We start from the raw sequence: 23,175 nt of genomic DNA, 5'->3' as shown, positions 1-23,175 counted from the left end.
CAGAGTATATGTTTGTCACTGATAGGATTCTAGCCAAAAATTTAGCTCTGGGTACACTATATAATGGACAATAAAGTAGGTAGTGGGAAAGGTTCTCCACTGTAGGTAATCCACAAATGCAGGTGCGATGTTCCATAGGGGTGTGAGAATAACGCCCTGCCAAAAGAGCTGTCTGCATCATTTGGAAGCACAGGCAGTGAAAGACTCTGAGGTTGTAATGAGAAATACTGGCTAGGTAGGGAGATTTTGAATGGTCAAATTTGATTAGTTTATACCAAGGAGCTGCCTTAGATTTTGATATTGATAGCCGATCCATCTGACTTATAGATCCACTCCTTAAGTGGGAGGTTGTTGGCTGAGACCCCTAACAGGTCATCCGGGATGGTATTATTTAAAACAATCTGCTGCATTAGTTAATTAAACTTCCTGTGTATACTGTAGACATATATAACATATTTTGAGGGTATGTTCATTGTTTAAATGTGGCTAATTTTGTTTACCATTGACGTGCTATTGAAGAGTTAAGTTTAACTTGTATGCCGGATCCAGCCAGCTTTTCACTCAGTTTCAACCTATTCCTTTTCAACCTATTCCTCTTCTTACTAGAGGTGGGCATGTACCGGGAAAAACCCACGGACCATCGGACCATGGTCTGTTGCGTTCCACGGACCATGAACTTTTCACGGACCTGCCCCAGTTTGCGGACCAGTTCATTGGTCTGTGGTCTCTCACTTCCAGGGGCCCTGGGACCACCCCCTTCACACTCACAGATGCCTATCTCGCAGCAAGTCTTCAGCAGGCTCTCCTCCAGCCGCCCTCCAAGTTTGGCCAAGATAGCATTTCAGAGGTCTGAGTTACAGACCCCCAAAGCGGCTGCCCCCAGGAAACTTCCATATGCTGTCAGGTTCTTCCTCACAAATAGGAACAAATGGGGTGGAAGGGGGTGCCTTATTTGAGGTGCTCTAAAATGCCCTCCCCAAAGTCCAAGATCGACCAAATTTGCAGGGGAGCCGCTCCTAACTGTCCCCTAAAGACCCCCCAAGTTTCAGCGAGATTTGACACTGGGCAAGGCAGAGTCTATGTGATTATCCATGTGCTGTCAGGTTCTTCCTCACAATAGGAACAAATGGGGTGGAAGGAGGCGCCTTCTTTGAGGTGCTCTAAAATGTCCTCCTCAAAGTCCAAAATTGACCAAATATGCAGGGGAGCTACTCCTAACCAGACCGTATAAAATTTAGGTCCTTTTTCCGGTCCGTGCCCACCTCTACTCCTTACTATAGCCCTCATCCCACACGGTTTTTGTCTATGCAGATTCCATAATGCCCAACATAGTCTTTTGGGTGGACCCTATGCTTCCTTTTTCACCAGGATAAAAGCTGGTAGGATCTAATCCTGTTCCAACTATGCTTTTAGTCCTATTGTGACTATATGAGACAGTTTCTGTCCAAACAGTACTGCAAAGGTTGAGGTATTCTGGAACAAGATTTATGAGTTGCTCAGTAACAGCCAAAGATCTTGCTTATCTTCATGCTTAGGTTTTTTTCCCCAGTTTTGGGAGATAGTGGCCTGTACCTACTCCTTCACTAAGCAAGAGTTTGAAGACTTCCTCCAAGTTTATTGGATCCTTCTCCGAAGGAAGAGAGGTTCAAGTTGGAGGGAAGCTCTGTAGGCTGAAGCAAGGAGATTCTGCATAATCAGTATTTCTGTGTGTGTGTCACTGACAAGAATTGTTGTTTGGCAGATTTATATAAATGAATTTTCCACACTCAACAAAGTCTACTCTTTGGTACTCTGTCATTGTCAATAATCTGGCTCTCTAGACTTTGATAAACAAAGTTTTCCCCTCAGACTTTGTCCTCCTACATAATCAGTAGTATAATTAGGAGTACTATTACATTGTTCCTCAGCTGGAGAAATCTTAAAAGTGTTTGTATTTTGCCTGTATAAATTCATTGCCACTAATGCCTGAGGAAGTGGCGATTAAACTGCTTTGTGGCCGATCTTTCAATTTTTAAATGTTAGTAAATAGAACTGAATGCTCTTTTGGAGGGGAGATAGGCTCATATCCCGCGTGTGTAAATCGTCTCCGCCCCGGTCAGTCTGGACTGTTAGAGACAATTGAGCATGTTCCTTTATATTGCCAGTATTATCAGGAGATCCAAATAAAATACATCACACCAATTATTGCCGCCCGCCCAGGCAGGTCTAAACAATCTTATTCCAGTCCCCTTTTAGCTGACTGCTGTCATGAAATTGCCGCCCAAGTCGCAAGAGTCTGTGCCCTGGCTAGTCTAATCAGACAGAATATTATAACTTCTTTTAAGGAATTTTAACAACATTTTAACTGTTTTATTTAAGTATATTGTTGTATTCAATCCCTAGATACGCTAGATGTGTAATCAATGTATCTCTCATATATTATTGTATTCTACTGACTTAGATTTTGATCCTGGATCGTAATAATAGTAAACTAAACCGTTAGTAAATAGTAAACTCCTCACCCCACTCCTAAATTATTTCAGTTCAGTACTTCTGCTCACAAGCTGAAATTAACTATACTGATTAAATATTGAATCAACTGTATTTTAAAAACTTAGTATTTTTAGTAGACATATAGAGAAGATGGTATTCAAAATATTTTGTAAACTGATTGCATGGAGGTTAGATGTGGTGTTTGGGAGTACTACTAATACATTCAGCACGTGGAGACACAGTTCTGTGGCTTGGATCCTGAGCAGCCCAAGGAAGGTGGCTTCCCAGCCTCCTTGCTTTCGCTGCAGCCTTCTGTAACCTTCAGCTCCCCCCACCCCCCAGATTGTGCTTCTGCAGTTCCCTAAACCCAGATGTGAGGAGCACATTGGGAGTCTGCAGCGGGAGGCAGAAAGCTGGCAAAAAATCGTCCTCCCTTTCTTTGAAGACAGAAAAGCCGTTCCTTTGGAGGAGCCGCTGCTCTGCCTAGGGCCCAGGACTATGCTTCTGACCCGTTTGTGTCCAACACTGGTCTGTGCAAATAACACCCCAGTTCCAATTTGCCTGAAATTGACTCATGTAGAAACATATTTGTAACGGTGACATGCTTCACATATGTACATTGTAAGTAATTTGTCTTAGATATGAATTCTTTGGAAATTAATAGTTTGTTCCATTCTCCAGACCAGAGAAGAGCGGAAAATGGAAGCAATCCTTCAAGCTTTTGCCAGGTTAGAGAAGAGAGAGAAAAGAAGAGAACAGGCTTTGGAAAGAATAAGTACAGCTAAAACGGAAGTTAAGGCCGAATGCAAGGATGCACCAATCATCAGTGACAACGAATTTATTCAGGTAGTTTCAATAACTTTCACTAAATTTTAAGATGGTTTAAGAGAGTATGGCTTTCATAGCTACCTAGTGCCAGTTTTTATTATTTGGGCAAGTCAGGGGACCCCTTCATTCTGTTTCATCAAGGTTTGTGCTGGCACAGAAGAGCGTTAAGGGCAGTTGCTTTTGAAAACCTTCTAAAATCCTATTTGGACCAATTGCATATCATTCAATAAAATAAGTCTCTCTCTAATGTCAGTGCTGGGTCATCCACTGCTGAACATTACATGTTACTTGATGTAATAATGTACACTGGACAAGAAGTTCAAATCTTCTGAAAGTTTGGTATTGTGGACCTATTACAGCTACAGTTCCCTCCTTAGAAGTTTTTGCTCTACGCTACTGCAGCCAGAACATCAAAACTGACACAGATGTTTGAGCAGCAATCTGTGCTTTTAAAAAGCACCCCTTTCAGATGTGTAGGATTTTTCATAAGGGGAAAGAGGGGGATTCTTTTCAGTTACAGAAGATGTGCAGTTGATCTGACTTCTTTATCGTACCTTTATCGTACCAGGAACCAGCAAAGGAGGAAACTGCCACCAAGCCAACTCCTGCCAAAGTCAATAGGACAAAACAGAGGAAAAGTTTCTCTCGTAGCAGAACTCATATCGGGCAGCAGCGGAGGAGGCATAGAACAGTTAGCCTGTGTTCAGACATTCAGCCGTCCTCTCCTGATGTGGAAATCAGTTCACAGCACAATGAACCTGAAAACGCAGCACTTTCAGCTGAGCCTGAACCAGAGACAACTGTGGCCGAAATAGTGGCTGAACCAGAAGCTCCAGCACTTAATAAATGCCCTACTAAATACCCTAAAACAAAAAAGGTATGTGCCCTTCTAATCATAACCCAGTCTTTCCTTAAAATGCATGTAAGCGTTTTAATAAAATGCATCAGTTTGGAAGATTTGGGATGATGTTTGAGTACCACAAGTATTGATTTGAGATTATTAAAGAAAGCAAGGTATGTCACACTCACTCATGTGCATACAGTCTTTTACCCTAAGCGAAATAGGAAGTCAGTAAAGCTGCTCTTGCTAATAAAGGACTTATTCCAGTTCAGCATCTGCACCCAGAGGGATTTCCATTGGCAGAAAGAGCCCTCTTTCCTCCTCCTAGCAGCATATGTGCTGGGCCCTCAGCAGGAATGGGAGGCCTGTGCACTTGTCTCACTTTCCTCCGTTAACAGACATATTCTTTACAGCTTGCGTTCCTTGACTAAGAGCTGGATGGGAGTATAGGAGATCTAAGCAGCCCTCTTGTTCCCCACAACAGGCTGCTTTGCTGTCCACACGTGTGCTTTACAGGGGAAAGGCACAGGGCGGGTCTCGTGGAAGGGTAGAGGCACCTATGGAGCACTTGCAGCTTGTTCTGTGCACATGGTAAATGTCTGGGAGGCAGACAAGCAACAGGTGGGGACAAAGAGGAGGAGGAAGGAGAGGGTGGTAGCTAGCATGCGGCAGAAGGGGAAGGGCTTGGGGTGTCTACAAGCTGAGAACTGCTGCCCTGTGGGGAACCCTCTGTCCAAGGGGGCTGCATTTGTGCTGAACTAGGTGGAGCCTTACATATTGACATATGTTTCTTTATCAAAGAAGGTTTTTCTAAACTCCGAAGTGAGTGTCAGAGATTCTTTCTAGAGCTGGATTGATAATGAAGTTGGCTGGGCTTCAGGGAGACCAAGCACAAAGTGAGTCTTACAGTCCAGGTGCAGGTTTACCAGGAGCAGGGCTGGAATACCATGGGACATATTCCTAAGTGTGTATAGTATTGTAGACAAAAATTGGAATGCAACCCCCCCCCCCTAAATTTTACAATGGATGCTGCTAATGCACACAGCCCCGTGTGGCGCAGAGTGGTAAGCTGAAGTACTGCAGCCCAAGCTCTGCTCACGACCTGAGTTCGATCCTGGCAGAAGCCTGGTTCAGATAGCCGGCTCAAGGTTGACTCAGCCTTCCATCCTTCCGAGGTCGGTAAAATGAGTACCCAGTTTCCTGGGGGTAAAGTGTAGATGACTGGGGAAGGCGATGGCAAACCACCCCATAAAAAGTCTGCCAAGAAAATGTCGTGATGTAATGTCTCTCATGGGTCAGTAACGACTCAGTGCTTGCACCTTTACCTTTTACCTTACTAATGCACACATCGCTTTGTTAGATAAATTTTTAGAATGCATGTTTTTAATTTCTCAATAGTAAAGAGTCCAGTAGTACCTTTAAGACTAACCAACTTTATTGTAGCATAAGCTTTTGAGAACCACAGCTCTCTTTGTCAGAGGCACGGAGGGTAAGAAGAAGCTGGCCAGAGATATATAGGTTGTGAGGGGAGGGGGGAAGAGGGTGCAGGGAGTAAGGGTCATGTAAATAAGTTACAAGAAGTCATGAAAGAGGTGGAATGCACAATCCAGGCTGGATGTGACCCCTCCCCTCCATGGCAGAATCTGAATAGAATGCCTGAAAGTAGTTACTTATGGTAATGAGATTCATAGTCCCTATTCAATCCAAGCCTGACTGAGTCAAATTTACACATGAATTCCAGTTCAGCAGTTTCCCTGTTGGATTCTGTTTTTGAAAGGTTTCTGTTGAACTACAGTGACCTCTAAGTCCTTGATGGAATGTCCTGGTAGACTGAAGTGTTCTCCCACTGGTTTCTGGATGTTGCCATTTTTAATGTCAGATTTGTGTCCATTTATTCTTTTGCACAGAGGTTGGCTGGTTTGTCCAATGTACAGAACAGATGGACATTGTTGGCACATGAGGACATATATATCACGTTGTGGAGGATAAGCAGCTGTAAGAGCCAGAGACAGTGTAGTTGATGCCATTGGGTCCTGTAATTGTATTACCTGGGTAGGTATAAGGGCAGAGCTGGCATCTGGGTCTGTTGCAGGGCCTGGTACCTGTGCTGGTGACTCTGCTAGCCGATTCATGGTTGTGAGTGAGAAGTCGTTTAAGGCTGGAGGGCTGTCTGTAGGCAAGGAAAGGTCTTCCACCCAGGGCTTGTGAGAGAGAGGCCTCGTTTTCCAGGATGGGCTGTAGCTCACTGATGATACGTTGGATGGGTTTGAGCTGGGAACAGTGGCGTTCTGTTGTTAGTTCCTTTTGGTTTATTCTGGAGCAGGCTGTTTCTGGGTACTAGTCTGGCCCTGTCGATCTGTTTCCTCATGTCATTTGGTTGGTACTGTAGCCCCCAAAATGCTTGTTGTAAATCCCTTAAGTGAGAGTCCCAATCAAGAGCATTGGAGCTGATACGATTGTAATGTAAGGCTTGGCTGTAGACAATTGACCGAGTGGTATGTGTAGGGTGGTAGCTGGAGGCATGTAGATACGAGTATTGGTTGGTGGGTTTCCAGTATAACGTATTTATCTGTAGTTGTACAGTGGTGTCCAGGAAATGTACCTGTTGTGTAGAGTGGTCCAGGCTCAGGTTGATAGTAGGGTGAAAGTTGTTGAAGTCCTGATGAAATCTCTTAAGGGCTTCCTTCTCAGGGGTCCAAATGATGAAGATGTCACCCAGGAACCTTAAGTATAGTAGTGGTTTCAGTGGATGGGAGCTGAGGAAGCGTTGCTCCAAGTCCGCCATGAATATGTTAGCATATTGTGGTGCCATGCGTGTGCCCATGGCCGTGCTGTTGACCCATAGATACAGGCTTTCACCAAATTTGAAGTAATTGTGAATAAGCACGAAGGCTCTCAAAAGCTTATGCCACCATAAAGTTGGTTAGTCTTAAAGATGCTAGTGGACTCTCTACTATTTTGCTACTACAGACTAACACAACTAACTCCTCTGGATTTAATTTCTCAGATGTTGTGGAGATAGAAAGGAAATCTCTAGTCATGGTATCAGCCTGGTGTCCTTTTACCATAAATTCTCCATGTTCTGTTTTTGACATAGAATCCAATCTGCCAGATATCGGACAGAGGAAATGTGTTTCCTAAGCTATTGTCTGCAAGCGGAAAGGCTCCAGTAGATGTTTTTAGGGTGCTCTGCGCGGTCTTGTATGCTCGTGTACAGCTGAGTATACCCCACAAGTGCAGCTCAGATCTTTACGTAGAGTTGTTAATACATTTCCCTTTCTGTTTAGCACTTGGTGAATGAGTGGTTAAGTGCGAAGAACGAGAAGCCCAGCAAACTGACAGATGGCCTTTCGGAAAGGCCTCTGCGTATAACAACGGATCCAGAGGTTTTGGCCACACAGCTGAATTCGTTACCAGGTCTCACTTACAGCCCACATGTCTATACCACTCCTAAGCACTATATTCGTTTTACATCACCGTTCCTTTCAGAAAAGAGGAGGAGGAAAGAACCTGTGGAACACATTATTGGCTCTTGTAAGAAGGTAATGCATGTTCTTTTGCAGAATTTGAAAACAGTATGCCACCTGGTGTTAGTAAACTCTTAATTTGGCATCTGTAACATGTGCAAGCAATTTGAATTCTATATTAAAAATTTATTTTATTTATTTTTGCAGCGTTGGTTGAAACAGGCATTAGAAGAAGAAAACTCAACAGTCGTAGATAGATTTAATTCGCCATCTCATGAAAGATCTCAAAGTCCTCCAATCAATGGTGAAAGTAAAAGCCCCTTATTGTTGAACGAGAGTTGTTCCTTACCAGGTGAATTTTTCATATGTTACAAGATGTCCTTTGAAATAAATCTTTTTAAAAATGGATGAGGATATGGATTTCAAATAGCCAGGCAGTCACAATTATTATTGCACCCCATTGATGGTTGTTTTATTCTTTTATTTAGTATGTTTACACCACACTCTTCAACAAAAAAGATTGAGTCTGTTTATAAGAACTTCAAAAATACAACAGTGTAAAACAAAGTCCTAACTCCCTAGAAAAAACCGCAAGCTGATTAAAAATAGAATGCTATCAAATCAGTAAAATGTAAACCCTAATTTATAAAAACATTAAAACCAAAACACCAGCAAAGCTGCTGTAGGTCTGATAAAAACAGAGCATGGCCAGAAAACCTGAAAGGGCAATTTAAGGACCAATGGCAAGGGCAAATGATTTTGCTTGGGGCAGATAAGTTAATGAATTTTGCACCAGGGAGAGAGAAGAAGGGGGAGGCATTCCATGCAGGTATTCCATGCGGTCTCTCGTGGCTGCCTGCCTCCCTTTTTCACACTAGGGATACATGGAAGGCTCAGGAAGGTTCCCTAGGGAAATGGGTGGTCCTTTAAGGATCTTGTGTACAGACAATTTAGGGCTTTAAAGGTAAGAGGCAGCGCTTCTTATCGAGCCCAGCAACACACAGGGAACTGGTAAAGTTCTTCATGTAGCGGTTTTGTATGCTACCTAGAATCAGTACCTCCTTAGCAGTCTTGCTTTTCCAGTTTGAACCGTATGGTTTCCAACCTCACCTCAGAGGTGCAGCCTCATGTAGAGCACATGGTAGGAATCGAACCTGCAGATGACCAGAGCATGGGTAACTGTGGCTACATCTTCTTTTCAAGGAAAGGTTGCAGCTGGCCAACCAGCTGAAGCAAGTTAAAGGCACTGTGTGGTACAGATACGATCTGAGCATGTATTTGAAGCAACAGAGCTAATTGCACCTGCAAGTGGCTAACTTGTCCCTTAAGTAGGCGCATGGGGGATGTAACCCGGTCAGGAGAACGTTTCCGTTTCCTTGATTGGGCTTGTCATTGACTAACAGAACCCGTCTTACCTAGACTGAGCTACGGTTTATTGGCCTTACCTCAGCCCATTACTGCCTCCAGTTTCCTAGTTCAGGACGCCCACTGCCTCACTTGTTCCTGAGGGGGAAAAGAGTTGTGACACCCTCCCATGTGGATGTTTTAATGCATGAGGGTCAGTGTAGAATTTTGTGAACCTCATAAATACCGTAAGTTTGAGCATTAGTTCCCCTCCCCACATCTTCAGAGAGATCCAAGGAATGAAAATACTGGCGCGTGGTGCCTTCTCCCCCCTCAGCACTATTCCAGCAGGATGCTGTGCTCAGTGGTGTTGAAAGCCAGAGAGATCCAGGAGCCTCCACAGGGACATGCTCCTTGTCTTGCTGCCAGGCAGCTGGTAGGTTCAGTGCCCAAACCAAGTTTGAAGTTGGCTTCACGTGGTTCGCAGTCTCATCCAACATGGCCCCTGGCCCATGGAGCCTTGCATCCCAAAGGGATTTTTCAGACACTCTGGGACCAAGGAAGGCTCCTTCGCGAGGGGATTGTGGTTTCCTTCCTGCTGTGGCATGTGCGTGCTTGAGGTCCCAAAGCCTGAAGCAGAGGAATCCCCGCGAGCTCAGGTGACCAGCGGCTTCTGTCTTTTGAAGAGCAGGTCTCGCTTCCGGCGTGACTCTTCTTCACGCCGCAGTTGTTGATAAGATGCCATGGCTTTTCAGCTCTACAGCTGAAGCCATCTTAAGGGTTTTTAACAAGGAGAAAGTGGAATGTAAATATTTGAAGTAACTTAATTTTAAACTTCATATATAGTTAGTATCTGGTCAGCCTACCAGCAATTGTGTTCAAGGTTGTCTTTATGCCTTCTATTGAAAAAGAGAGAATCACAAAGATGATTTCCTAATTTTGTCCCTATTGTAACATGCAGACCTCACCACACCACTAAAGAAGCGAAGACTCTATCAGCTGTTGGATTCTGCCTATTCAGAAACGTCTACACCTACTCCTTCTCCGTACGCCACGCCCACCCACGCCGATCTCTCTGCCTCAGATCCAGTGTTGTTTGCTACTCCGCCTAGAATAAAAGCAGAAGATGAAAGCTGTAAGAATGGTTACAAGCCCATTTATTCGCCTGTTACTCCAGTGATTCCCTGTGTTCACGGAAATGCAATGCACTTTGAGGTGAGCCTTGCACAGATTTTGATCTTTCCAATTTAAACATTGGGAAGGAAGTCTCCCCTTTTTTTAAAAAAAAAAGTGTTAAAATTCATGCAGCCTTAATTAGGGAATCTAGTAACTGCCCTATTCAAAATCAGTAGCAATGCCTCCTTAATTCTTCAGATTTCCACATGCACATGAATACCTAGTAAGTGTAATTGCTCAAGCCATCCAGGCATCTAATTTCTACAAGGTAATAGAATTTGGGAGGGATTAAAAGCTGTGTGCCAAAACCCAGTCTCTAATAAAGAGACAGCCTGTTGTTCAGGCATACATCTTCCCATTCATTGGAATGTCTTGGCATTCTTTCCAGTAAATGAGGAAGCCGTTGTCTGTGTGGAAGTTTTATATGTGCATGCAAGTTGTTGCTGTCTTGGCGCTAGAGCCCTCCTGCTCACATAACTTGAAATAGTTTGTGCAGAAATTGATTTTCATAAATCATTTCAGAAGTAAAGGTGCACGATTCTAATCCATGAGGCAAGATGAAAATCAAACATGCACTTGAGATGTTTTCAGAATTGAAGCTGTTGTCTCCCCTTCCAAAATTGTGTCATGTATTTTAAAAAAACTTTTAAACTTTTTTTTTGGTGCAGAATATTTCTTCACCTGAAAGTTCCCCTGAAGTTAAGAGGCGAGCATATAGTCAAGAGGTAAGGTTGCCCAGCAGGTCTGTGGGCAAAGACTTTAGATTTTTATTATTATTATTATTATTATTATTATTATTATTATTATTATTATTATTAAACTCTCTTTTTTCAAAGTGGGCTGTCAGTAACATAAGTAACGGGGTGAATTTAAACACCTGTGGAAAGGAGATGTTATTTTACTGTATTGTGATGCTGTGTTTAAAAACTAGCTTAACGCCAGTTAATTTTCTTTTCTTTAGGGATATGACCGGTCATCAGCAGCAGTGTTAGCACTAGGCTCCTTCCGGAATTCCAACCTAACAGAAATGTGCCTGCAGGAAATAAAGACTATTGGATATTCTAGTCCGAGGAATAGGACTGATGGCGCCCGGCAGTGTTCCGGAGAAAAGGAAACTGCTGCAGAGCTCCAGTTGGGACTCGAAGTAATTGAGCAAAGTGCACTGCCTCAAACCTTGGATGCCCCTGGCCACGATAGGACTGACTCGAGCAGCCAACTGGAGACTGCTCACTGTGTTCGGGGCACAGTTTACCCCACCTGGGTAAAGAGTCCCGACAGGACAGGAGTAAATTTCTCTATGAATTCTAATTTGAGGGACTTAACACCTTCACACCAATTGGAGGTAGGAGGTGGATTCCGAATAAGCGAGTCAAAGTGCCTGATTCCAGACGATGCAAGAGGGCTGTTCATGGAAGCGCCTGTTTTTTGTACTTCCGAAGATGGACTTGTAGCTGGCTTTGGAAGGACTGTCAGTAGTGATACCTTGCTGGATGGAAATTGCACACCCCAGAATCCTCCGCAAAAGAAAAAGGTTACAACCTTAAGCATAATTCACATTTTTAAAAAAACGTTTTGCGTACCTGTTGTGCAGGAGAAATTTTGTAAGAAACCTGTTACGTTCTGCCTTGTTTCAGATGTTATTGCTGTCACACAAGGTTATTGAGACTTATCATAGTGGACCATAGGTTAGCCATAAGTAAACATATACCGAGTAAAGATAATTTCCAGAAGATTTAAAAAACTTTTATATCCCAAGTTCTTAGGGATTCAGATGAGTGGCCTGATGGGAAGGAGTTCGTATCGGTGGTCATTTCGGTACAAGAATAGCCAGGGACTGGCTTGGATCCACACGCTTACTCCTTGCTTCATGGAGAGGAGTCCTCGGATCCAAGTCAGTGTAGTTGGGGAGCTTGCTCAGACATGTGGCAGCCGCTCCTGCCAAGCAGAATTCACACAGAATGGTTTTGAAGAAATACGACAGCCAGGATGGTGGTAACACTTGTTCAGCTTCCCTAATTTGTTGCTAACCTGATATTAGACAGTAATGTGCTTTTATGTCCCATTTTGGCTGTTTATTCCCTAACGTGTGAATGTAATCTTGTGTCAGAGTTAAGATCAGGAAGTTAGATCTACGAGTGTGCAGTTCAGTATTCCTGAGCCAACTATATACCCCAAAAATACCTTTTTGGTGTTACGTGGGTATATCTGGATATATCTGGCTTATTCAGGATAAATTGGTATTTGCATTCCTGAATAATCCGAATATATTTGGGAATAGCTGGAAATCACATTTTAAAGGTTACAGCAGTTTGTCCCCCCCCCCCATTTTTTGCAGGCTTCCTAGGCAACAGGAAGAGGGGGATGGAGGCAGCATTACTCCGTGTGTGGGCGCGCACGCGCGCATGTGTTGCTTCCTTGCCATAATGCCGTTGCTACGTCTGGCTTGCTGAGTTGGATGCTGGGATTCTCTGGTTTGATGTTGGTTCTGTTGGGCTTGTATTGGCCCTGGGTTCTGAGCGGGGACACTGGTTCCCTTAATCTTGCAAGAGTCCTTTGCTTCACTTTGGTTCTGCTGAGATTCTCTGGTTTGGCGTTGGTTCAGCTTGGCTTTTGGCCAGGGGTTGCCCCTGTGGTGTGTTTAAGATTTCTTTTCCCTGGAAAGCCTTAGAATTTCCCCCCATAGAAAACAGTGGGGAGTGGCTGGGGGCACTTTGTTCAGGGGCCCATAGAATTGGACCCCTTGGTCCAGTCTTCCTGAAACTTGGAGAGCCTGTAGTGGAGATTGCACCAAAAACTGCCCAGGCCCCCAGATAGGTACCCCCCCCCCCCCCGTAAGAAATAATGAGCAGAATATATTTAGATTCCTGAATAAAACTTGGATACTAATACTGTACCAGTATTTTTGGACCCAAATATCAAGAATACTTAATAAATGTGGTATTCCAGATACCTGGATTCTAATAATACTGATTTTTTTTAGAGCACACCCCTATTTAGATGACTGAGAGTCAGTGATGAATAAAAACTGCTTTTGAGTTTCAAAGACAAAAGAGTATTCTGTTAAGTTTCTTCCACATGCAAGAAGTGCTGTGTGTGCCGTGTATACTTTTGCAGATAAGGAGCAAAGAATGATCCGGTGTTTTAAAAAGACTTAAAATATTAAACATAACTTACATTGATCAAATCTCTCTTGCTTACTAAGAACCTCTGACTGAGTCTAAGCAGCTGTAGCCCGAAACTGTGTCTGACTGAGGAGGCACCTCCTCCCCATGAGCCACTCCAAGCAGCTTCACAGGAGAGAGAGAGTGATCAATATAATCAGTGAGATGCTGTCCATGAGAAGACAGTCACCACCACGGTGGAAAAGACCGAATACATAAAAAGCTCCACTAGCATAGATGCACCAGATCTTTTAAGAGAAAGAAGGGAGCAAGTTGCGGACTGTAGGGTAGAGACAGCATGTCAGATCAATACTGAGTGTCAGCAGGTCCCCGTCTGCACTCTGCTGCTGCGTCAGTCTGCACTTCGGCCTCCCAAACATACTGAAATGGCTGTGGCTCGACACCGTCTTGCACGGCAAAAGGCAGTAGAGGCCAAAATTCCTCCCTCTTGATTATATAGAACGCAGCAGAGGGCCTCATTTTTCACCCCTGTTTTCCTTTTATATTAAGCTTTCCAAAACTCATTTGTTAACCAGGAAAGCAGTGTAAACAAAAAGTGCACAAAAAAGGAATGTAAGCTACTATTATCTCAAAAGTTGGCAAATACTAATTTTAAAACAGATGTACATTTTTCCCAGCATTATAAATTTGCCTAACACCTTGAACTGAAAACTCAACTTTCCCTTCCACTTTTTAAAATAGGTGTCACTTCTAGAATACCGTAAAAGGCAGCGAGAAGCCAGAAAAAGTGGCTCAAAGGCTGACAGCTTTTCCCTTGTTAGCATGTCACCTCATGCTGGCAGTGCGGGAAACATCGGTGCTGCTGATGGGTATAACAGCAGTGAAAACGGGGAGCAAGTGGAACGGGAGCCCGCAGGCAACCTCCCTCTAACCCTGCCAGCCGCCGATTACAGTGCCGCCTCTGAAGAAACGGAAAGCTCTTCTTCGTCAAAAGAAGCCTCGAATGAGAAAAATGAGCCAGAGGTTCAATGGTAAGCCAGTCATAGAGCTTTTAATGGCCGCCTCATACTACAGTGGCAAAGAGGTCTTGTGAACTTGTGTCCTGGCCCCCAAACTAGGGTGGTACCTTTGGAAGCCATTAAGTTGTAGCTGAGGAGGTTTGGCCCATTTGCGTGAACACAGATGAGCAGAATTCGTTGCAGTATTATGAACACCCACGTGCAGGCGAGGAAAGACATGCTTCTGAGTTGCCGGGGCCTTCATATTTTCTCTGGATGTCTTGTATTAAAAAGGGCTTTCTCTGCCCTAAAAATGAATGAGATGGTGGTTGTGGTCCAAACAGAGAACAGCAGAGAAGGCTGAACTAAGTCAGCAAAAGCCAGACAATGTCCATAGAATTGCTGACAGGATAAAGAGGAGCATGAATTGGATACGTTTTAGCCAGTACCCTCTTCCTTTCCCTGTCTGTTGTTAGTTCAAGACAACTCAGGTATTTAATTAAAAGCTCAGTCCTGGTTTATTTGACACATTTTGTTGCAGCAGTATTCAATTTCTATTTGATCTGCTCTGGAAGTATTATTTGAAATTTCACATCTGAACATGGGTGTTGGAGAAAGCCTAAACTCCTGTGAACTACCAGGGCACATCTGGCTGAATTATCAGACATCACTTCACAGCAGCATTCCACCAGATGCTCAAATCCTAACGGTTGAGAACTGTACCATCCAAACACGTATTTGTGTCCCCCTGGCTAGGTCTTGAATTCTGAAAATCTCACATCAAATTCCCATTCCCTTAGAAGTTGAACTCGGACTCCTTTAGAGGCAGGCTGGTTTGTAATGTGTTGTGAGTTCCTTTCTTTAGCAAATCTTGAAACTTACTCAGATATTTTGAATCATCTCTGGAGCACTTGGATCCCGAGTGAGATTGCCACCCATACAACTAGTACACACAGTATTTGTAGTAGTGAAGAATTAAAATGCAAGTTTGTTTCTTTTTGAAAGGACTGCTTCAACTTCAGTGGAGCAAGTGAGGGAGCGAAGTTATCAGCGAGCATTGCTTCTAAGTGACCACAGGAAAGACAAGGACTGCGGTAAGACACTTTTTCCTTCAACTTCTAGCAACGCTGTAGTTTTTTTTAAGTCTGCTTCAGCTTGAGGGGAGCTGAATAAACCCATGGAAACATTTTAAGCTGAAGCGGGATGGGGGAGGAAAGAAAGAAGAGTCTGTATTTATTTCAGTCCATAAAAATGATTAATAAGCTAATAATAATAAACTGTGCTTATATACTGCTCTTCTAGACAGATTAGTGCCTTACCCAGAGTACTGAACAAGATCATAGAAGAAGATCGAGCTGGGGCTGAGAGGAGGGGCTTCCCAAGGCCACCTACTGAGCTCATGGCAGGAGAGGGATTCGAACCAGTAGAGTGCTGATTTGCAGCCTAACCACTGCGCTACAGCACTTTTGAAAAAAAAGCTTCTGTTTTTTTAGAATTTTTGTAAGAACACACATTGCCTTCGACAATACAACACACACAAAGCGCCATGCTGGATCCAAGAGACCAGTGGTCCATCTGGTCCAGCATTTTGACTCCTACAGTGGCCAACTGGTTTCTCTGGAGGGCCAACAAGAGGGCTGAGAGGCCCAAAGGCTACCCTGATGCCGCCTCCTGGCCCTGGTCCTCAGAGACGGCCGGCCTCTGAACGTGGAGGTTCCCTTTAGTCACCCTGACTAGAAGCTGCTGATGCTCCTCTCCTCCATGCATCTGTCAGTCCCCTTTTAAAGACGTCTGTGCCTGTAGCCATTGCTGCATCCTCTAGCAGCGAATGCTGCACCTTGATCAGTGGTTGGATAAAGAAGCATTCCCTTTTGTCCATCTTGATTCTACTACCCATCAACTTCATTGAATGCCCTCAAGTTCTTCTGTTTTGGGAAAGAGCTCTCTCTGTCCACTCTTTCTACCCATACACAATTTTATAAATCTCTGTCATGTCCCCCCTTTAACTGTCTCTTTTCTAAACTGAGACGTCCCGGATCTTCAGCTGTTCTTCCAACCCCTTAGCGATCTTGGAGTCCCTCTTCCATACCTTTTCCATCTCTGCAGTGTCCCTTTAGAGATATAGTGACCGGAACTGCACACAGTATTCCAAGTGAGGCCGCACCATAGATCTATACAGATGCATTATAATATTGGCCATTTTATTTTCCATCCCTTTCCTAGTAATTCCCAGCCATACCACATTGCTGTGGCATGCCAAGTTAACACTTTAATTGAGCTGTCCACTACAACCCCATGTCTTTTCCCCTCCGTCTCAGCAAGTTCAGACTTGAAGCTGGGGTTTTTTTGTTCCAATGTGCATCTCTCTTCACACTCACCTACACTGAACTTCATTGCCACATTGTTGCCCACTCACCCAATTTGTGGAGAGATTCCTGGAGCTCTTCATAGTTGGCTTTGAAATATTAAAAAAAATATATTTGGCTTTGATTTTTACCATCCTGATAATTTTGTGGTAATCTGCAAATTTGGCCCCTGCAACTTTTCACTCCCAGTTCTAGATAATTTATGACCAAATTTAATAGCACTGGCCCCAGTACCCCACTGCTTACTTCTCTCCATTGTGAGAACTGTCCATTTATTCCTACTCTTCGTTTCCTGTCATTTAACCAATTTTTAATCCATAAAAAGACCCACCCCCTTATCCTGAGTGCTAGGTTTGTCCCGGAGTCTTTGGTGAAGTGCCCTGTGAAAAGCCTTTTGAAATTCCAAGTATATAATGTCTAGTGAGTTGCTTGTTCAGTTTCTCAAAGAACTCCAAAAGTTTGGTGAAGCAGGACTTCCCTTTGCAGAAGCCATGTTGATTTTTCCCTCAGCCAGGTTTATTCTTCTAAGTACCTAATAATTCTTTCTTTGATTAGTTTCTACTAATTTGCCTGGACCTTATGCTAACTGGCCTATAATTTCCTGGTTTACCTTTGGGCTCCTTTTTAAAAAACGAAGTCTCCAGTATTCTAGTAAAATGGCTGCCTTTACTAAGTTACATATATGGGTTAATAGATCAATGATTTCCCTTTTGGTGGGTGCTGGTGACGTCCTGAAAACCCACAGGACTTGCTGCAAGAAATGTGGCAGGCACCAGCCCCACACAGTACAAGAAGGGCAAAGAGCCTCTGTATGCTCAAGGAAAGAGGCGATATGATCGCCAACAGAGTAGTTACGGTGGTCAAACAAAGCCCCTATTCCGCAAGAAGGCGAAGACCACAAAGAAGGTAGTGCTGAGGCTGGAACGTGTGGAGCCCAGCTGCAGGCCGAAGAGGGTGCTGGCTGGCCATTAAGAGGTGCAGCGCTTTGAGTTGGGAGGAGACGAGACATTCGCCTTGTTCTGTGGCACGGACCCCATTAAAATCCTTTGGATCAGTGATTAGGGACATCTGAGTTCCCTAGGAACTCAACTGTGTCATCAGGACCTGAGACATACTGATTTTTAATTTTCCCAGTAGATTCATCCCTTTCACTTCAATTTAATTCAGTTCTTCAGACTGCCTTCCTGAGAATAGCGGTTGCAGCACTTCCCATGCTTTCCCCAGCAAACACAGATACAAAGAATTCATTTAGCTCTCTGGGCTCTAGATATAGTTAAAGAAATATTTGTCTGGGGTTTTTGGTTTTTTTTTGCATGCTTAATTATTAACTTCCTCTTCTTTTGTTAGACCTTGTGCTCCCTTCTGTTCATCAGGGCAGACCTTCCACTTTTAAAAAGCCCTTTTGCTTTTATGGCTGCTTTGACTTCGGTCATTAAGAGAATGCCTGCATGGTTAAATTTGGCAGTACCTTTCCTAACCCAAGGCACACCTTCTATCTGGACTTCAATTGGTGTGGTTTTAAATAGCTTCCAGGCATCCTCGGGTTTGACTGTACAGTTTTCTTTAACTATTTCCCTAACTTTTGTGAAGTTCCCTCTTCAGAAATCAAATGTTATCTTTCTGGATTGGGGGGTGACTTTCCATTGACATGAATGATGAACTTAACAGCATTGTGGTCGCTGTTTCCCGTTGATGCAACAATATCTACATCCCTCTCTAGGTCTTGAGCAGAACTCAGAGTCAAGTCCAAGATCACTGCCCCACTGGCTGGCTCTGTGACCCACTATTCTAGTGCAGTCACTTATGATGTCTAAGAATCCCATTTCTCGGCATGACTTGGGTAGTTGAAGGCACCATTATCATAGTATTATCTGCTTTAGTCTCACCTCTATTTTCTTCTCCACATTAATATCAGCTTCAAGGGTTTGATCAGGTGGTTGAGAGTACATCCCCGCTTTTAAGTAACCCTTCAGGCCCAGTTTTTCCACTCATTTTATTCCCCGAATGTTTTCTAACTTACTTGATTCTATAACCCAACCCTTCACCCAACACATCCCTCCTTATACTGTCTATAGAACTTATACCCAGGAATGACCATATCCCTTTGATTTTCCCCATTCCGCCATGTTTCTAAGACACCAACTGTATCTAAATTGTCATATAGCACCAGCTCCTCCATCTTGGCTCGGAGGCTCTAACCACTCATACACCAATAATGTGTTTTCCTCTGCAACAGCCCTTGCCTCCCTCAGCCTCTTTGTCTTGAACGTGGCCCTTCTTTGCCGTCCTGCTTTCACTTCCAAGTTCTATTGTGCTTCTACCAGTATTATCCTGTGTGTTTATACTACTGCCCCTTTTGACTAAGTCGTCCTGAGCCAGAGGTTCCCCAGCTCCTGTCAGCTTTGGGTTCAAGTGAAGCCTGTGTCTTTGGGAATGTTGGCATGTCCCAGAAAGTTCCTCAGTATCTTAACAACTCTACACCCTTCATCTTTGCACCACTTTCTCATCCTTGTTTCGAGACTCCTAATCTATGCCTGTCTAGCTGGCCCTGTGCATGGAACAGGTAGTAATTTTGAGAATGCTACCTTTGAGGTCCTCCTGGCCCTTAACTTTTGGCCCATTTTTCCTCTAGGGCCACACAACTAGAGTTTCCAATGTGATTGGTGCTAACATGCACCATGACCACTGACTCCTTCTCAGCGCTATCTTTCAACCTATCTAGACAGCACGTGATGTCCACAACCTTCGCACCAGGCAGGCAAGTCACTATGTGGTCAAAACACCTGCCACAGACTCTGCTGTCTGTATTCTTAATAATCAAATCATCCACTACCAAAAGTCCACCTCCCTCAAACTCAGAAGGGTGTCCTTGGAACAAGAGGATACTGGTCTGACTTCCAAGGATATGGTCCCTTCTGAGTGATCCCATCCCTCAGCCTGACGCCCTCCAGCCTCAAGACTTTCCGTCCCCACGGAAGCAGAAGAGCTGTCAGGACAGGGGAGGGGTCCTGTTCTGGTAGCCCCATGAAGGTCTTGTCCACAAGCTTCTCTCCCCCCCCCTCACCTTCTCCAGCAACCCCGAGCCACAAGGGAACAACCCTGTCCCCTGAGAACCAAGAGCTCCATGCCTCAGGCATACATCTACGATTTCTGCCCAGTGGGATACATGAAGCACTTGCAGGAAATCCCCCATCCCCCTGCTGGCTTTTTAACCTTTATAAATGGTTTGGGGGTTTAAAGGTGCTTGAGAGGTCTTTCACAACCCTGGTCCAATTTTACCTGTGCATTTTCTTGCCCTTGTTGCAGATCCTGATCTTGAAAACTCGGAGCCCACAAGTGAATGTGCATCCCCAGATACTTCTCTGAAGACTTGCAAGAGTCCTTTAAAAATGAGCAAGGTAACATAAAATAATTGCAGTGCCTAAATGTGCACAGAGATGGCTTGGATGCTTGCATATCTCCTCGTCACTGTAACTTTAAGTTGATGTCCAGAATTGAGCTTCAATTTGTCTGTGAATAGAGGCGGGATCACTTTGCCTGCCAATCAGTGGCTGAGGACAGGTGGGAGGTTTTGAGCTCCCAGGTTGCCCAGCCAGTGTTGAGAACAGCATTGTGTGTCGGAGCCATTAAGAGGGGCTTTGCTGGCCTCAGCGCTGAAGCACAGTATGATTTTAGGAGTGTAAATTTGTACCAAGCTTGTGCTTAAGGGTTACCATCTTCATGGTGAAGCTTTTAAAACTGAAAGTCACCCAGAAGGCTTTTGGGCACGATCTAAATTAGACACGTCTGCAGGAGAAACAATAACTAAATGCACAGTTTCTAAACTTTGTAGGAAGTGACTTCTCATACCGTAGAATCTCTTTTTTTCCTGTTTAAATGTGGTTTCTGCATTCCAGTCTCCCTCTATTTCCCAAGTAATAAGACTGTCATAGTGTCCCTGATAACCAAATGATGTGAACAGGCCTGCACTGTTGTGCTGCCTGAAACATTTTCTTACATTGCTAAAAGTATTCAATAACTTAAGCAGCTCTGCGTGTCAAGCAGAAAGCACTAAGGGACATTTTATCTTGGATACTTTCAAAGAGGGAGAAGAGACGGAGCCAACGCTTGTATTGAAAAGTGCAATGTGACCAACTTCATAAAAACTACATTTTGCAGAGACGTGGTTGGCAAAAGTTAAACAGATTCTCTGGTTTAAAGTAGCTTATGAAGTGGGCCGGTACATTTCATGAGAACAGATGTTGTCATTATGTGGCCATGTTTTAAACATGAATGGATCGGTGTTTATGGTGGTTCTTCTTTTTTTTAATGGTAGCCTTCTTCACCGAGTCCTGCAGCTCCTGCCCAATCTCTGGGGAGAACACCTACAAAGCAGGATGCCCCGTGGGACGCTACAGTGGCAACTCCAGAGGCCGAGGGCTCGACTCACCCCAAGCCTGACCAGCAACCCAAACAACCAACAAACAACGTTGAAGCACTTTCAAAAAACCACCCAACCCAGGCCCACTTGCGTGGCACAGCCGAGCAACTCTCTCTCTCTCAGAAGCTGCCTCCTGCACCGTTGAAGCTACACTGTCCCCCTTCACCTCACGTAGAGAACCCCCCCAAGTCCTCCACTCCACACACCCCTGTTCAGCACGGCTACCTTTCACCAAAGCCTCACTCACAACCATTAGGATCGCCCTACCGACCTCATCATCCTCCGTCACCTCAAGTTGGAACACCTCAGAGAGAGACTCTCAGAAGTTTCTACCCAGCAACGCCGACCCTTCAGCCTGGCACGCAGCAGCAGCAGCCTGGCGGGACACTCTTTGCCCAGACCTCCTCTGTCTCTTACAATCAGTTCCACCAACAGAATCTGAACGCCAGTGCCCCGCCCCCACCCCCGCCCCCACCCCCTTCCTCTACTTACTATCAAAACCAGCAGCCCCCCTCAGGAAACTTTCAAAACTACAGTCAGTTAAAAAGTAGCATACCCCCTCAACAAACTGTTTTCCCCTCTGGACCAAATCAAGCCCTCACCAGTACAGCATGCCAGCAGCCAGTTTCAGGGCACCATGTAACCAGTGGGCATTTCTTGCCCTCACAGGCCCCCAGTATTCACCACCAGACGTCGGCTGTTACTGCTCCTCCACCGCCGCCGCCGCCTCCTGCACCCGGACCGCATCTTGTGCAGCAGCAGAGCTCTCACCAGCAGCATGCGGTGGCACATGTCGTCGGGCCGGTGCATGCCGTAGCGGTGGCGCCTGGGTCACATCTCCACTCGACAGCTGCTGGGCATCATCTGCCTCCTCCTCCTCCTCCTCCTGGTCCCCTTCCTCACCACCATCCCACTCACCCCACAACTGGTCACCAAGGTTTGCAAGCACAACACCAGCATGTAGTCAATTCCGCTCCTCCGCCGCCACCGCCGCCGCCCTCCAGTGTTTTAGGCTCTGGGCATCACACAAGCTCAGCTCAAGGATTGCACCATCCATCTCATCAGGGGCCCCCGCTTTTTCCTTCTAGTGCTCACTCAACTGTCTCCTCCTACCCATCACAGCCTCCACACCATACTCCGTTGGGACCTGGACCTCAGCACCAGCCTGCTGGAACGGGCCCCCATGGTCCACTCCCAGGGCAGGGTCCTCACCTCCAGCCTCAAGGACCAAACAGTATTCCAACACCGACAGCTTCAGGGTTCTGCCCTCATCCTGGCTCTGTCTCCCTTCCTCACGGGGTGCAAGGACCTCAGCAGGCATCTCCGGTGCCTGGACAAATACCCATTCACAGAGCGCAGGTGCCACCGACGTTTCAGAACAACTATCATGGTTCAGGGTGGCATTAAAATGGACCCCTTGCTTCTAAACATTTTAAAAATGTTATGTAAAAACTGTATATTTCATATGTACCTGTTCAAGGTACTTTTTAAAGCTTGTACATGACTTTGTATAAAAGCAAACACCAGTGCGCGCGCTTTCTCTCTCATTGTATTCTTTCCATTTTTGCTTTGAAAAATCCCCCGGCACTGTGCCCGTCGAGCCAGTATGAGGCATTTTTTACTTAGTAAGTGAACATTCCAGCTGTTTGTTCTGGCAGTAAATTTGATGCTGCAGAAACTTTAAATTTTATTGTTGCAGTTAAATTCATTTAGTGAATGTTTTCTATATTTACTTTTTATACATATGTAATTAAAATAAGTACACAGCTTAGAGATGGCACTAACAGGTTTTTTTCATCTGTCAACAGTTTTCGTGTGCATCTAGATAGAAAATGCAATACAGATTTTTATAGTTTGGTGTGGACATGGCTCTTATTTCAAGTTATTTGCAGACATTGTAATTTAATGTATAGATTGTTTCTAATGTCTCCTACAAGTGCTGTAAATACTGTTTCTTTTTTGCGTGTAAAACGGATGCTTCTCCTCATTTGATATAGTATTGTACATACAAGTCTTTTGCAAAAGCGTGTGATCTCTGTGGAAGTAGTACAGTATATGAACTTTAATTTTTTTAATATACTGTCACATTGCAGCACTGGTTGGGCATTTTAATTCATGTTAATAAATCACAATTATGTCAG

General features: G+C 44.5%; 1 protein-coding gene across 6 annotated transcripts in view; it reads left to right on the top strand.

The window, feature by feature from the left end:
• The window catches only part of KMT2E (lysine methyltransferase 2E (inactive)), an 82,321-nt gene extending 59,787 nt beyond the window's left edge, over positions 1 to 22,534 (top strand). For all 6 annotated transcript variants that reach the window (XM_054987813.1, XM_054987818.1, XM_054987815.1 and 3 more), the window contains 11 exons: positions 3,154 to 3,318; positions 3,869 to 4,177; positions 7,429 to 7,683; positions 7,816 to 7,960; positions 9,914 to 10,167; positions 10,797 to 10,853; positions 11,090 to 11,659; positions 13,992 to 14,281; positions 15,254 to 15,342; positions 19,921 to 20,012; positions 20,930 to 22,534. In XM_054987813.1, the coding sequence (XP_054843788.1) occupies positions 3,154 to 3,318; positions 3,869 to 4,177; positions 7,429 to 7,683; positions 7,816 to 7,960; positions 9,914 to 10,167; positions 10,797 to 10,853; positions 11,090 to 11,659; positions 13,992 to 14,281; positions 15,254 to 15,342; positions 19,921 to 20,012; positions 20,930 to 22,441 (3,738 nt within the window). In that variant the 3' untranslated portion in view covers positions 22,442 to 22,534. The remainder of the gene's footprint in view (positions 1 to 3,153; positions 3,319 to 3,868; positions 4,178 to 7,428; positions 7,684 to 7,815; positions 7,961 to 9,913; positions 10,168 to 10,796; positions 10,854 to 11,089; positions 11,660 to 13,991; positions 14,282 to 15,253; positions 15,343 to 19,920; positions 20,013 to 20,929) is intronic.
• The last annotated feature ends 641 nt before the right edge of the window (positions 22,535 to 23,175 follow it).

The sequence above is a fragment of the Eublepharis macularius genome, chromosome 9 (assembly GCF_028583425.1).
Source record: "Eublepharis macularius isolate TG4126 chromosome 9, MPM_Emac_v1.0, whole genome shotgun sequence".
In the NCBI taxonomy this organism is placed as follows: Eukaryota; Metazoa; Chordata; class Lepidosauria; order Squamata; family Eublepharidae; genus Eublepharis; species Eublepharis macularius.
Note: the sequence above shows the minus strand (reverse complement) of the source record. Positions and strands in the feature narration are given on the sequence as shown.